At 45.8% G+C, this 15,825-nt stretch overlaps 1 protein-coding gene across 1 annotated transcript; it reads right to left on the bottom strand.

Annotated features, from left to right (window-relative positions):
• Positions 1–5,819: 5,819 nt before the first annotated feature.
• On the bottom strand, positions 5,820–14,924 carry LOC143826004 (L-fucose dehydrogenase-like). Its single transcript, XM_077314489.1, has 9 exons — positions 14,837–14,924; positions 13,608–13,652; positions 12,799–12,899; positions 12,115–12,181; positions 11,026–11,114; positions 9,219–9,323; positions 8,059–8,126; positions 7,134–7,227; positions 5,820–6,339 (listed from the first exon to the last, which is right to left on the bottom strand). Exons 1-9 carry the CDS (start codon positions 14,922–14,924, stop codon positions 6,142–6,144), a joined length of 855 nt encoding a protein of 284 aa, XP_077170604.1. The 3' UTR covers positions 5,820–6,141.
• Positions 14,925–15,825: the final 901 nt, after the last annotated feature.

Here is a 15,825-nt window from a genome sequence, read left to right as displayed (position 1 = left end):
GATAGCTGTAGGCCTTTGTTTCTCCGAATGACTAAAATCCACACCGAGCTTGGGAATATAAATGGCAACAGAAATGCTGAATATGGGGATATTCATCGCTGGGTAGAGCAAGGCAGCTGCTGAATTTGCATGATGGGAGGAGGGTACGGACTTAGTTTGCTGACTGTCACTGTGGCACAACAAAAATTGAGCCCAATAGCACTTTGAAGACCGACAAAGATTTACTCAAGGCGTGACAAAATGGAACCAGAATTATGACAGTACTGATATATAGAAAAGATTAATTAGTGGCAAATTAGTAAACTGTGTCACAGGATCCCAATTATGCCGTTTGATCATCCTTTGCCAAAACAGCGAATCAGTCCTTTTGAGTTCAGTTGTAGTTCTCACAAACATTGGGGAAATAAAACTGTCCATGTTAGTAATTACTTGGAGATACTTTAGCACTTGTGAAAAGAAATAATTAAAAGAGACTAGCTGTTGGCCTCGTCCGTCTCCACCCAAGCGTGGAAGCCTCCCTGAAAATGAAGAGCTGTGCTGGTAAGTTATCTTATCCTGAGACCAGAGAGTTAGATTCAAAATGACATTACATATTACTTACATCACATTACAGTCACATTGTCCCAACTAAAATAAAATAAAATTTAAAAAGAGGGGCTTGTAAGGAATGTGGATATAAGAGTTGGATGAGGTTAGCATACGTAGTGTGATAAGAAACCAATATCCTTGTTGAGTCCTGGGGATTCCGTTGTTTTGAGTGTTGTAATAACTTGCATTTCTGCAATCTCCCTTTTCTAGTCTGTTCTTGAAGTTCCTTTGAAACAAAACAACTACTTTGAGGTCCCTTATTGAATGTCCTGGAAGGTTGAAGTGTTCCCCTACAGGTTTCTCGGTCCTGTGATTTTTGATGTCAGACTTCTGTCCATTAATCCTTTGGCGGTTTGACCTGTTTGTAGAGAACAGAGGGGCATTGTTGGAATTTAAGGACATATACAATGTTAGAAGACGAGCAAGTGAATAAGCCTTTGATGGTGTCGGTGATGTTGTTAGGTCCAGTGATTGTTGTTAGGTCCAGCACTTAATGCCTCATGTTTTAAGTTGAAGTGAACTTGACCCATTCCCTGCACAGGCCCCCTGTTCTCAACTGGAAGGAGAGGTCTGTCTGAATCCAACTTAGTGTAGAAATCTCTCCCACTTTAGAATCATAGAATCATAGAGTTGGAAGGGACCTCATGGACCATCTAGCCCATCCCCCTGCACTATGTAGGACACTCACAACCCTATCGCTCATCCACTGTCACCTGCCACCCCCTTGAACCTTCACAGAATCAGCCTCTCCGTCAGATGGCTCTCCAGCCTCTGTTTTTAAATTTCCAAAGATGGAGAACCCACCACCTCCCGAGGAAGCCTGTTCCACTGAGATTGATGTTTGATGGTTTATTTTTTTACCACCGTTCCTTTCCTTTATGAATTCGCCATATTGATACTGGGATTTTTCTGTTTAACAACATACATTCAAATAATTTCCCTGGCTTATTGTGGGAACACAGATGAGATTACTCTGAACTCAGTTTACTTTCACATGCTTTTAAGTCAGTCTTCGTTGAATGAAGGTCGGTAATATCCCCTGTGAATGGCTGCCGTGGCTCATTTCTAGCCGTGGCAAGGCTGCTACATCTGGTTGTTTCTTTCCTGATAAAAGTATTGTCAGTTTAGCTGGACCCAAAAGGAATGTTTCATTGTTATATTGCAAAGTAAAACTCTTCCCTCTGTTTCCTTCCTCTGCCTAGATCTTCTCCCCAAATATTCTTTGAACGTCTTTATCCAAGAGGCGCAGAGTTCACAAATGCAGGCACTTGAATATGCATCATGTCATATCAGCGCTGCCGCTAAAAAAGACTTCTGGCCATTTGCGACCTGCATCCTTCTTCACCGCAAGAGCATCAAAAAGAAGCACCTTTATTAAGGCACGTTGACAGGCAGGCTTTTGGTCTGAAGGCAGTTCTGCAGATGCTCCACTTTGTGAGCCTGTCCATTTTGTTGTTTGGAATTTGTCGTAAGTTGTTTTCTCGTTCCAAAATTAACATCGATGTCATTTAGATAATTTGACTAGATAAGCACGACTACTCTGTGAACTCGAGAGGTCCTTTGAACAACTCTGCACCCAGCAGGTTGGCAAAGGAGGAAAGAGCATGATGTGCCAAAACACCTTTAGCTGCTCCTCCCTATAACATTCAGACTCTGCAGCACAGTTGTGTTCCACATCCTTCCTCCACATTTGCTTAGGGATTCCAACCCTCCGGGTGGGATGTTGATCTTCAGCTATTACAGCTGTTCTCCAGGTGACAGTAGAAAACAGCCACCATTGAAGGCAGACTCTATGGCATTATACCCCATGGGAGTCCATCCCCTCCTCTCCCTAAATCCCACCATCCTCACACATACACCCTCCAAACTTCAGGTATTGCCCAGAGTTGGCAATTGTAGACTGATTATGCACGAGGCAAGTAATCCGGAGTGGTGGGAGCAGGGCAGCCCTGATTGTGCACGATGCTGCTGCCATCCCAGCGCCATGCATAATTGGCCTGCAGGGACACCGCATGCCCCTGTCAGCTCCATGGAGCCGCAGAGCCAGCCGGGGAATCACCGCACACCCACCTTGGTAGGAGAGCAGCATGCCACTCCCTGCCATTGTTTGGTGGGGGCCCAATGTTCCCTGCTCACCCACCCCGCAGTCGCCTCTAGGCAGCATGCCGGGCTTTCCAGCCCCAGCATTTTGCATAGGCGCGCACCCTACACCAGGGCAGCCCACATACTCCTGGGGATTCCCTCCCCGTACATATGCGGGAAGCACCGGGCCATGCTGCCTCGATGCAATGCCTAGCAGCAGTCTGGTCATGGAGCTGCTCCATAAATCTGGACTGTGAACAGATTTTCTCTTTTTTTGCCTTTTAAATTTTACTTCTGTAAACCTTCGGCAAGATTTGGTGGGATCCCTTCACTGATGCCTTTGAGGGTGTGAGCTGTGACAGATAGATGATGGGATAGAATCTGTGAATTTTCCAGGCGCCCCTGCACTCGTGGCTACAGATGACCTGAGAAGCCCTCCTCTCTTTCAATGAGCTGCCTAGAGATCGTTAACCGATTGTACAATACCATTTCTATGTGTCTGTGAGTGGCAATGGAGAATGTCTACCCAGCCATGGGGAACATTGTTTTTGAACGCAGGGAATACTTTTAAACTTGGAAATTCGATGCCTCATCCTGAAGAAAATTCATATACAAAATTTATATTGAAAAATTCATATTAAAAAATCATGTAAACATTCAGCTTAAGTCATTCCCACTAGGAAGCGGAAAGTCCAGCCAAGTCCCAGTTGACTAGAGGAAGCCTATAGGGTTCTCAAGCTTCCTAGTGCCGCGACCCTTTAATCCAGTTCCTCATGTGGTGGTGACCCCCAACCCTAAAATTATGCAAGGGTTCTTTCACAGAAATTAAACTAAAACTGACCCATGGCATGAAGATCCATTGTTCATGATTGTATATAAATTGGTTTTCTTATGGGGTTTCTCAGTTCAGCTCTGCTTCTTGTCCCACCATGCTGATTTCGCTCTTTTCCGCCACTCCAGACAGATGAACACTCTATCTCGTTCTACCCCGCAAGGCTGTTGTGTAGATGGCGCTCCTCCCTGGCCAAGCTGCTCGCCCTGCTGCAACCCTTGTGAAAGGGTCGTTTGACCCCCAAAGTGGTCCCGACCCCCAGGTTGAAAACCACTGCCCTAGGGTTTTCAGGGCAAGCATCTGCCCTAGGTTTTGCCTTTAAAATTATGGTACCTTGCACACCAGGTGCTGCCTTCACACTGCCCACATAGTGCCCAGCCTATGATGTGATGGGGAGGGAGAGAAGGCTTCCGGGTGCTTGTGCAGTTGTATGCTATGGGGTGGGGGGGAAGAGAGCAGCAGAAGGGACAGGGGTCTGCGGACCAATGAGGACAGGACGGGCAGGATGCACTTAGATAGGAAAACCTACAAAGAGAATTATGCTCTTTGCAATGGAAAAGGCAGGGGCAAGGGGGATCTGCCACCTTTGTCATGCCCTCCGCTGGCCGGAGTGGGTTTGGTTTCATGTTTGCTGCTTGTGGGGCATGTGGGGAGGGGAAGACACAGCAGGGAGGCTTCTTCAGTGTGGAAGGGAGTAATGGCGTGAGTCACTATCACGCTACTGCTGATGGGAGGCATCCCGCCGCTTTGACCTCGGTGCGGAAATGCCCATAGATAGATAGATAAAGGTATTTGCTTTCTGACACGGGCCCATTTGTGACGCAACGGGTTGCCACCTTTTTTTTGGCCGCAAGAAAGATTCAAGCTGCCCTTGTGGCAAATACTGTGAGCAGACGGTATGGGTTAAGTGTAATTTTTATTCTTGTCTAGTGATAACTGTGACAGAACCGTATTGTTGTTGTTGTTTTTTGATCTTGTGATGGCCTATGGTCTAGTGCAGGGGTAGTCAAACTGCGGCCCTCCAGATGTTCATGGACTACAATTCCCATGAGCCCCTGCCAGCATTTGCTGGCAGGGGCTCATGGGAATTGTAGTCCATGGACATCTGGAGGGCTGCAGTTTGAGTACCCCTGGCCTAGTGCAATAAAGTTTGACTTAAGATAGATAAATAAATAAATGCTGCTTTCCATCTTATCCCCTCTCCCAAAATTGAGGGATACCTTTAAAACAGGCTTTCATCCACCACCACCACCCCCATCCCATCTCTCTGCTTGGCAGATGCTCTTGCTCCTCACCCCCCAAATCCCCTCCCTTTTTCTGAAAAGAGATTTTTCACATTCCAAACATTCTTCTCTGTGTTTTCCACATCTCCCCCGTGATGGTGCCTTCTCTATCCCCCTGTTCAATCATCAAAGGACGATCCAGTTCTTGTGAACAGGGTTTTTTTTTTTAATTGAGTTTTTAAATTGTGCCATAAACGTGAGGGCGGGCAGGAAGGAACACGTGCGGTTTTGATCTGCAGATGCCCTTTTTGGCAAACTCAGACTTCCTGGCGTGTTCCTAAGGGAGTTGTTCAGAGTGCCTAGGTTCTTTCATGAACGTTCAGATTGTGTATGTTTTGGTGGCGGCGTCTGAAAAAGCCAGGTAATTTTTTCCAGCTAGGGCTCAACACTTGGAATAGCTTGGTGGTATCTCAGGGTAAGGAGATGCACACCACCACCACCACCCTGTTTTTGGAGAATGCACAACCTTGCTTTTCCTTAGAAGAAGAAGAAGAAGAGTTGGTTCTTATATGTTGCTTTTCTGTATCCATGTTTCAAAGCGGCTTACATTCTCCTTCCCTTTCCTCTCCCCACAACAGACACCCTGTGAGGTGGGTGAGGCTGAGAGAGCCCTGATATCACCGATCGGTCAGAACAGCTTTCTCAGTGCCATGGGGAGCCCAAAGTCACCCAGCTGGCTGCATGTGGGGGAATGCAGATTCGAACCTAGCATGCCAGATTAGAAGTCCGCACTCCTAACCACTACACCAAACTGGCTCTTAACCAGCAAGCCCAATTTGCCCATAAAACATTTGAAAGGGGGTGAAGCAAATGAAGCCAGGCAGTGAGCTGGGAGGAACAAGGAAAGGAAGCCGTAAGGCAGGGAAGAGGGTGCCAAGCCCAGCTCAGCTGAGTAGGTTGGGTACCGATGCAGACTCATTTTCATGTATTAAAGCCAAACAGCAACAATGTATTTATGGCAACTTTTTCCTTTGAACCGTGTCTTTATTGGATGAAGGGATTTAGAATTAGAACAGGCACAGTTTGGGGTCAAAGTAAGGTGACCAGATTGCCCCACTTTTGGAGGGACATCTGGAGGCACCTGACAAATTGTACTTATGTCGAAATTAAATATATATATATTACAATACTATTTTTGCGTTCTATGCATTCTATGAAATTTGTTGTTGCTCCATAGAGACCAAATTTTTAAATCAAGAACTCCCCCGGTCAATGGTGTCCCGATTATCCAGTGTTAAAATCTGGTCACCTCATCAAGGTGAAAACATAGGAAGCATTTAATGAAGTCTGAAGACATGACTTTGATTCAGCTGCAGTTGTGGTCTTAGTTCTTATCTCCAACCCTTCTTTGTGGTTTTATTGGTCGCCGGGAGGGCACAGCAGGTTCCTGGTTGACCTTGGGGAACAGTCAGGACCTATCCTGCTCTTTATTCCAAAGCCAAGTTCGGCTCCACCAGTGAGCAAAAGATTAAGACCGGTGCAGAAGGTCGCATCAGCAGCAAGAAACAGGACACCCAGCGCCACCTCTTCTGGAGTCACAAAGCGTCCCATCAGCTATAAATGTGCAAGAGAAGAGAGATGCTCAGCTCACAAAACAGAAGATCACGAGGTCTCTGGAGCTGAATCTGGATGGGGCAGGATTGACTAGCAGTAGAACTCAAGTTTCCTGAGTGCAGAATTCTAAGGGCCATTCCGCACTAGTTCAAAATTGCACAAGGGTTGCAAATTGTAATCGCTATTAATATGCAGTTACGCACAACGTCGCACACAATCTGCCACACTCCTGAAACAGTCCCGCAAAAAGCGATTCGTTGAAGCGCTTCTACAGAAATCGGGAAAAGTGGATTCACCCTCCGAAAAGCGCTACTCTCTTGCAAGCAATCTGCAACAGTAGCGAAAAAGACCTGTGCGTTAACATTGTTGCGGTTCCAACAAAGTCCCTCCCCCTGGCTCACCAGATTAGAATTTTTGTTCCCCCACCCCTTCCAGTGTATACGGAATAATAAGCCCTTCTTAATGGGATGTAGTAGAAGTGGGGCCACTAATGTTGGCTTGGGAGATTCAAGGCTCTTCCTGGGAAGGGCAGAGTTTGGGGAGGGGACAGAGCTCTGTGGGAATGCTTTTCCCATCACACAGAAGACCAAGAGCATCCTCCATCCATGGTCGCTCAAGGATGTTGGTTTCCCTGACCCCGCAAAGCTGCCATTTTCTCCTGAGCACTGGCCTCTTTAGCCTGGACAGCCGCTGTAATTCCAGGAGAACTTCAGGCCCTACCTTGAGGATGGCAACTTTAGGAAGAACTATTCCTCTGCAGCAACACCACCCCTGTTTCCCCACAACCCACTTGCCTGGAGAGCTTCGCCTTCCTGGAGTACAGCCTCTGGATTCTTAAAACGTTTTGCTTCATATTCCCACACGCTCGAGATATTACCTGGTGAGATGCTAAAATTCAAAACAGTTGGGAATTAAAACAACAACAACAACAACAAAAACATCAGAGGCATCATGAACCATCAAGAAATCTGTCCTCAAGTGAATGATTTCTGAAGACGAGTCTTTCTTGCGATCCCTAGAAAGATCGCAACTTCCACGATGGCCTTATAATTTAACACACTATGTAAGTGTGTTTCACCGTGTACTCTCAGTCCACAAAGAAGGAACAAATAACAATAGCAAAACATCCTGGAAGCTTCTGGGGGTGGACTTCAGGAGGCTGATTTCTCCTCCCCCTGCCCCATTTTTCCTCTTTAACTGAGTCTCTCCTGTTCTCAGCCTCCCCTCCCTCACAGGGTGTCTGTTGTGGGGAGAGGAAAGGGAAGGCGACTGTAAGACACTTGGAGACTCCTTCGGGTAGAGAAAAACAGCATATAAGAACCAACTCTTCTTCTTCTTCAGTAATCTCAGGGCTCTCTCAACCTCACCCACCCCACAGGGTGTCTGTTGTGGGGAGAGGAAAGGGTAGGCAATTGTGAGCCACTTTGAGACTCCTTCAGGTAGAGAAAAGCGGCATATAAGAACCAACTCTTCTTCTTATACCTTCTCCAGAAAAGTTACCTCAGCCCATTTTTCTGGTTGTTCCAGTCTTTCAGTACCAGTTACCTGTTCTCAGGTCTTATATTTACCCCTCTTTTTTTTCTTGATTTGTTCTAGCAAAACATTTTGCCCCTAACTCCTCCTGGTGTTGGGCTATGGGGGGACCTGTCTTTCTTTCCTGAGAGTCTTCTGCCAAGGACACTGCACTGAGGGATCTGTAATGCTAATAATCGCTTTTACCTGTTGACCCGTACTCCGTACTTGCTCTCGTCTATGGCCAGGGCTTTGGTCATGGCAATCACAGCACCCTGCAAGAGAATTGCACAACAAGCAATATTGCCAGCTGACCAGAAATGGCTTGGTCTCCTGTTCTTCCTTTCACTACACTCAGATGTGAATAAAGCAAAGGCTTTTTTATGATACCGGCTTGAATAACGTCTCCATTCCATGTGGGTATTAAGCTTCTCTTAAAGGGAGAGGGTATTTTTTCTTAAGTCTGGTTGGCAACCCTTTTGAGGACAGGATGGAGGGTGGGTGGGCCAGAACGTAATAAGGCATTTGCCCCTCTGTAGCTCATGGCCGTGGTAAGATCAAGCTGTGAAAGTTTCTACATTTAGTCTTTTGTATTTCATGAGGATTATATTGATCCTCATTTATGTTTCTCTTAGATAGAAAGCCTTTAGTTCTCCAGATGAAGTTTAAACGAAAACAAGGTGTCTACCGGAAATTGTTTAAGAACTAAAACTTGAGGCTTCATTCCCTAAACGGTAACATGTTAGGTTTATTTTGAAATAGAAGCTATTTGATTGTACGAGTAAAATTTCTCATTTACATTGTTTTGCCTCATAAGGACTCATTTTTTTGTTTCTCTATAGCAGGGGTGGGCAAACTGTGGTCCTCCAGATGTCCATGGACTACAGTTCCCATGATCCCCTGCCACAGTTTGACCACCCCTGTTCTATAGCATGACAGCACCTCGTAAATAGCATTTCCATGGAGCCTCTACACAAGGATGGGGGCATTTCATTTTCTCTAGGCGGTTGGCAAATCTGCTTGGGATTGCCAGGGAAGGGTGAATGATATAGGATGTTTCCAGCTTTTCTCAAATGAAAAGAAAGCAGAGAGAAGTTCCACGCATTCTTTACTGGTTATGGACTGGTATGTATGAGAATTACCTGCTGGCCTGAATCATACCAACTTGGCTTCCTCCTGTGACGTTAGGAGCAACCTGATCGATGAGATCCTACAGTGGAGTTTTTCAAAGCATGGACCATGGAGATACTATCGCTGACTACCTCCAGGCTGGGCATACCTTCATCTGCTAACCAAGCTCCTGTAAGATGCTCAAGAGCAGAAGAATTTTGAAAAAGGCACCTGGTTCTGTCCTGGGTCAGGATTACCTTGCTCGTGGAAGATGACAGGGCATCCTTGATCCCAATAACACCATAAAGCCTGGCCAGGTTGATGATGTTTCCTTTCGTTTCCCGTAAGTAGGGCAGCGCAAACTGTACACAAAAAAAAATATAAGAAGAAGCGATGCGCCTGATCTCAAAAGAGCATAGACAAACATCGGCTGTGGAAAATATTGCGACATTTTCATATAATTGCATCAAATTAGATGTGGCTCTTGCAGAAAAGAATGATCAGAGGTCAGTGATAATAACAGGGCCCCCGCCGAGAATGGCAAGGCGCATCGATATTTGTGCCATAATGGAATTAAATGGCACTTGCTTTAAACTGTTTAAATGGTTTTGATGTTCCATATATTGTTGTACGCCACCTCAAACTGGCTCCTTGGGATGGCTTGTCGTACAAATTCAGGCATGCATAAATAAATAAATAAATAAATAAATAAATAAATAAATAAATAAATAAATAAATAAATAAATAAATAAATAAATAAATAAATAAATAAATAAAACGAAGAAGAGTTGCTTTTTATAACCTGCTTTTCATTACCAAAAGGAGTTTTCAGAGTGGCTTACAATCGCCTTCCCTTCCTCTCCCCACAAGAAACACCCTTGGAGGCTGTAAGGGCTCGGTGAGAACATCGCTATCAGGACTGTGACTAGCCCCAGGTCACCCAGCTGGCTGCATGGGGAGGGGCGTGGAATCAAACCTGGATCGCCAGATTAGAAGCTGCTGCTCCTAACCGCTACGCCAAGTTGGGTCTCAAATGCTACATAACAGCTTCCCTTTTGAACTGTGCAGAATAACTTCTGGATGAGCATCGAGATTTAAGCCCATTTCTTGTTTGTTCTTCTTCAGAGTTTCTTCTTATATCTTCCTAAAGCAAACCACACCAACTGCAACTTGGAAGCGCCACCCAGCTGAATGGAATGTAAGTGTTTTATAACATCACAAACTCTGCTATTAAAACTTACCTTATGTAAACAGCTCTAAGCTTGTAAAACGAGCATGCCAGTCTTAGATTTTTCTGACCTGTTGCGCCCCCTTCTGTTTAGATATGAACTGGCACAAGCTCTCTAACTTTGCTGATATCATGAGCCATTATATGTTTAAAAAACCATTCCTCTGTTAATTCCATGCTACTTGTATGTGTATCTAACACACTCTGAAAGTTACAATTCACCATATGACCTTAACTGAAATAGCAATTAGTGCATTTTATGTATTTCATTTATACAAAACATTATTATAGGGTCATTAATAGTGATTGGATGGCTTAGTAAAAACCTTAGTGGGGGGAGAAATTGTTATATCAGAAAAACAGTTTTTACAAATGAAACCTTCAATTTAATGTTCTCATGAATTGTATAAAACCAGGGGGGAAATGCTTTCAATTAACCACCATTTGCAAAAACAATAAAAATGCGATCACTATATTTGTAAAGTAATAAGTCCTCAAAGAAAGGCTTTCACACCTGATAACAAATTATTGTCTCTTCCAGAAAAGTCATAAACAAATTGGCAACACTAGTAGTTAAAGGACTACCCATAGCTACTCCTTCAGCTTGATAATAACACTGAACATAATTTTTCTATAGAATGATGTCTACTAATTTCATTAGAAAAAAGTCGGAGGTTTCATCATTGAATCAGAATTAAGAACTTTTTCTAATACAGTCAGCCCCTGCACTCCTAAATCAGATACGATTCCAGTTTTTTTTTTCCAGTTGACTTTCACCTCTGGAGGGCGTCAGCTGCCCACAAGAACAGGGAACATTAAACATTAGGAAGACTCACCTTGGAGGCTAACAAAACGCTCACAACGTTGATATCCATGAGGTTGCTCAAGTCTTGGGCCGTCACACCATCCGTTGCTTCTATATAAGCTGTTTGCAAGACATAAGAGAACTTTCGAAAATGGCTAAACTTACCAGCATAGTAAACAGAACAATGACTTTTTTTTTTTTACGGATTATCTTGCTAAATAAATACTAGATTTGAATTGTAGATGGATTTCAGGGGGGAGGGGATTGGGGGTACAGGGGGAAACAGATATTAAATCATGCAAGTATTCTTATTCTTTTTCTATCCTGTTCCTTTCTGTTTATTCTTATATTCAATCACGTGGATCCAAGAGCAGCCTTACCAACTGATAGTCCGGCAGACTCTGTGAAAAACCAAATTGCTCTAGAAGATCCACTGGTCTTCAGAGAGTTAGGGCTCCAAAATTACCATGGTAGCTCATGGGCACTTATGGACCTGTCCTCCATGAATCTATGAAAGCCTCCAATTAATTAGGGGCCATCACTACATCCTCGGATGGCAGAGTCCACCACCAGTTGGTGTATCTTTAAATGAAGACGTACTTCCTTTAGGCTTGGTTAGTTCAAGAGACGTAGCGCCTCAGGGAAGCCAGTCCCAAGAGCACCATCTACAAATGCTGAGTGATTAAAGGTAAAGGTAAAGGTATCCCCTGGGCAAGCACCGGGTCATGTCTGACCCTTGGGGTGACGCCCTCCAGCGTTTTCATGGCAGACTCAATACGGGGTGGTTTGCCAGTGCCTTCCCCAGTCATTACCGTTTACCCCCCAGCAAGCTGGGTACTCATTTGACCGACCTCGGAAGGATGGAAGGCTGAGTCAACCTTGAGCCGGCTGCTGGGATCAAACCCCCAGCCCTATGGTCAGAGCTTCAGACAGCATGTCGGCTGCTTTACCACTCTGTGCCACAGGAGTGATTAGGCTCCTGTAAGTTCTTTAGCTGCTTTGTAAACCTCAAGGTTCCTTTATTGGACAAGTCCATTCTAGCTTTTGAATAAACAAACACCCCCAGACACACGTATCCCAAGGATTCTGCCCAGACTCCCAAAATCTGGAAATCACTCACTATTTTCAGCAGTGTTCACCAGACAGTCCAGGCATCCATAACGCTGCACAGTGGCCTGAATCAACCTCTGCAGGAAAAGGGATGAACAGAGATATAAGACAACGCAAGGATAGCAGCAGGATTGACAGCCCTACAGGTCCAGAGCTACAAGCGGCAACCTGTAGAATGACCCTGGCCTGCACCTGTTCCAGGTGTTCAGAGCAAGCACAGGAAACAGGGAAGGGTGAGTAGCAAAGGAGCCTGGGAAATAGAGGAAAGGTGACATATTTGAGGGGGGGCATGCCACATCCTGCTTTGGGTAAGAGCAAGCTCCAGGCAGAGGAGACTATAGAGGGGTTACCTTCTTTCTAAAGAGACTAGATGGACTAGATGGCCTGTATGGCCCCTTCCAACTCTATGATTCTATGAGACCTCTTGTCGCTTGGCAGAATACAAATCTGAGATTTGACTCCTGGAAGAGTCTCAGACTGTCTGTCTCTCTCGGGCTATTGGGCTTCAAAATTTAGAACGGAAGCCCTGCCAAGTTCCTGTTTTTTAATTTTAATTTTGCTATGTTAAAAGAACCATCCGCCCTGGGCGCTAAAATGCTCTTGGCACGCCGCTGGACAGAGATGAAAGGAAATTTTGCGGAGCTGCTGAAGAACTCCCAAAAGAAGCACCACATTTCATCAATGTTGAGCCTACCTTAATGTCTGACTCCTTGCGAACATCACAGACCTGGAAGACAGCATCCCCAGCGCACCCAGAAGCCTGCAGGTCGCTCTGAATCGCTTGACCCTTGTCCGCTGCAAGGGGGTAGGACAAAACAGTGGTCAGCCAAACAAACCTTGTAGCTCTGCCTTTTTTTGTCTGTGTCCTTTTCCTGATCCATCCGCCTTCCTTTCCTACTGCACCCAGTCTCTAAGAAAGAGGCATCCCCAAAGAGCTCAAAATGGCGGGCAAAGGAAAAACCCAGATTGTACACATTTCCCCATTGGTTTTTGAATAATTCGGCAGCCCCAAATTAGATTCTGCCTTGACAGTTGACATCTCTGTAACCGGGAATGTCCAAAACGCATGGTAAGTCGGAAGGCAATTAGGGACTGGGCCAGGAAAGGTGGCTTTTAATGCGGAGGTGGACAGAAAAGTCGGCCCTTTAAAAATGCAAATCCGAATGACATTGCCAGTGCAGAAATGGTCCAAAACAGCTGAGGGCAAACAGAGCATCTGGCCAAAGAGAAGGCTCTTCTCTGTTTGCAATTCTGTAATGAGGGTAGGTAGGTAGCTGAAATTAACACCTAGCTAGCTTTATCTGGGGCAAGAAAGTCTGGCGGTTTATTTAGGTCCCCTTGCTGGCCAATCTCTTTAACACGTTCTATGCTGTGCCATCAATTCACGAAGCTGAATTTTGTAAGCTGTCTCAAGAAGGTTCTCTGTTGAGGGGGTGTAGACATTTCCAAAACAATCAAGGGGACCCTGTCATGGTGGGACGAGGTAAAGTGCTGTGGACTCACCCTCGGATTCCGGTGCACAGAAGACCACATGGGCCCCGTGGAGAACTGGAGGGCAAGGAGAGAACAGAAAGTGAAACAAAACTTCACACTCAGACATGGACTTCACAAGGTTCATTTTCTTCCTGCCTTTCCCCACAATTTGGCCTCCAGAACCAACCCACAGATACTTTGAGGGAATGTCTCAGGAGGGGCAGCCATCTGCAGGCAGATCTCTTCGCCAAGAACTGACTGTCAGATTGTCTGTAATGATGAGAACAGGAATTCCCCCTCTTCCCTTGAGCTCCCCATGAAGATAGTTTTGGGTGGGTTGCTCTGCTGGTCCGCTGGAGAATAGCAAGATTTGGGCCTAGTAGCAACTTACAAGAAAACAAGCTTTCTAGGGTATAAGTATTTGCGATTTAGAGCTCCCTTTGTCAAATACGTGAGTCTGTTTCCCATGCAAAGAGACAATTCTGGAAGATAGATAAGGTTCCTGTTACTTTTGACAACATCGTGAAAACCCTTCTGGCACATCAAAAGGAAATGAAAATTCTCCAGTCCACAAGGAATTGTGCCAGAAGAGACGGTTTCATGAGTCCTTTTTGTGTCTGCAGGACAGACAAAAATGCCTCTGAGGATCTAAAGGGCACCTTTCCCTCTTTCCTAATTTCCCTCTGTTGGAATTGCAGTCAGCTGTTTGGTGACGTGAACCCTGAAAGGATGTTGGTAAGTGGTCAAGCGGTTAAACTCCGCCTATGTGCTCACAAGTGACACCAAATGGTCACTAGTGGGATTGCAGGAACCCCGCCATGTGAAGTAGAAATTTCCTAGAACACGTGCCTGGGAGATCCCTTTCTTTAAACTGTCCATCTACCACTTCCTCTTCTTCAGGAAGAGACAGATCTCTGCTAGCTAGGGGGAAAGACCCTCCACCCCTGATTAGAGAGGTAGGGAAAAGGAATGCCAGCCTCCAGGGGGCACCTGGGGATCCCCTGGAATTACAGCTCCTCTCCAGACTACAGATTTTCCTTTGGAGAAAATGGCTGCTTTGAAGGATGAACTCTGTGGCTTTGTACCCCGTTGAGAGCTCTGTCCTTCCCAGGCTCCATCCCCAAACTGGGAGATGGCAACTCTCCCTGCTACCTGACTGGCAGCCCTACAGAGATCAAAACTTCCTGCATCTTCCTGAACCCCAACCCCTGTTGGCAGAAACTGCCCCCTCCTCCACGCCCACTTCTCTCCCTTCTTACCGAATTCTCTCACAATGGCCTGACCGATGCCTGAGGTGCCGTAAGTCACGATCACCACCTTGCCCGGATAACGCAGTAAATTCGCCATTTTGGCTGCTTGCCTCCGTTTCTCTGAATGACTGAAGTCCACAGGAAGCTTGAGCATTTAAGGTGCAGCAAAACTGCTGAATTTGGAAATATAAGTTGCTGGGTGCAGCAATGCATTTGCTGAATTGGCCTGTTGGGAGGAGGGTACGTGGCTCTTTTGCTGACTGACACCTTGGCAGGTGGTGGATCATGAGGGCTGGTCACCAATGGACTGGGAGAAGAAGTCTGGAAGGGGGGAAGGAGGCTTTCTTAGGCTTGCCAGCCTCCAGGTGAGATCTTGGGATCCCCTGGAATTATAGCTCATCTCCAGACCACAGAGGTCGGTTCCCCTGGAGAAATGGGATACCTGGGAGTGTGGACATTGTGACATCATACCCAACTGTGGTCCCTTTCTTCCACAAATCTTTAAGCTCCGTCCTCAAATCTTTAAGAGTTTTCCAACCTGGATTTGGAAACCCAGCAACCCTCTGACCCTGCCAGGGGGAAGGGGGCACTTGGTAACCCTGGGCTTTTTTTTACAGCTTTTTCCTTGAAAGGTCTGAAGGGAAGGTGCTGTAGGGCTGGGGCAGGCCCCCCCTGCCCCCCCTGCAGTTAAATTAAGATAAGAGTAGTTATCTCTGGCCTCCAACTACCACCACATCTGACAAGGCTTGGTCAGGAAGGAGCATATGACTCCACTTTTCACCCATCATTTGCCATTTGGGGAGGGGTGGGTGGGTCAGCATGACTATATATGGTCATATCACCCAATATTTTTTTAATTTAAAAAATATATTAAAAATTATTTATCCCACCCAATCGGCAAAACCCTTCTGGGGCTGTCGCAAACACCCAGGGGACCGGGAAACCCTGGTTGAGAACCCCTGCTTTATGTGTCTCTTCTTCATAAATAAATTTTATTC

This window comes from Paroedura picta, chromosome 16, assembly GCF_049243985.1.
Source record: "Paroedura picta isolate Pp20150507F chromosome 16, Ppicta_v3.0, whole genome shotgun sequence".
Classification (NCBI taxonomy): Eukaryota; Metazoa; Chordata; class Lepidosauria; order Squamata; family Gekkonidae; genus Paroedura; species Paroedura picta.
This window is presented reverse-complemented; position numbering and strand designations above follow the sequence as displayed.

Excerpts from the sequence above, each read along its gene's own strand:
- LOC143826004 (XM_077314489.1), bottom strand. The coding sequence starts at position 14,924 with ATGGCGAATTTACTGCGTTATCCGGGCAAGGTGGTGATCGTGACTTAC. Across the intron at positions 13,653-14,836 it reads GGCCATTGTGAGAGAATTCG|TTCTCCACGGGGCCCATGTG; the intron begins GTAAGAAGGGAG and ends CTTGCCCTCCAG. Across the intron at positions 7,228-8,058 it reads TACGGAGTACGGGTCAACAG|CATCTCACCAGGTAATATCT; the intron begins GTAAAAGCGATT and ends TTTGAATTTTAG.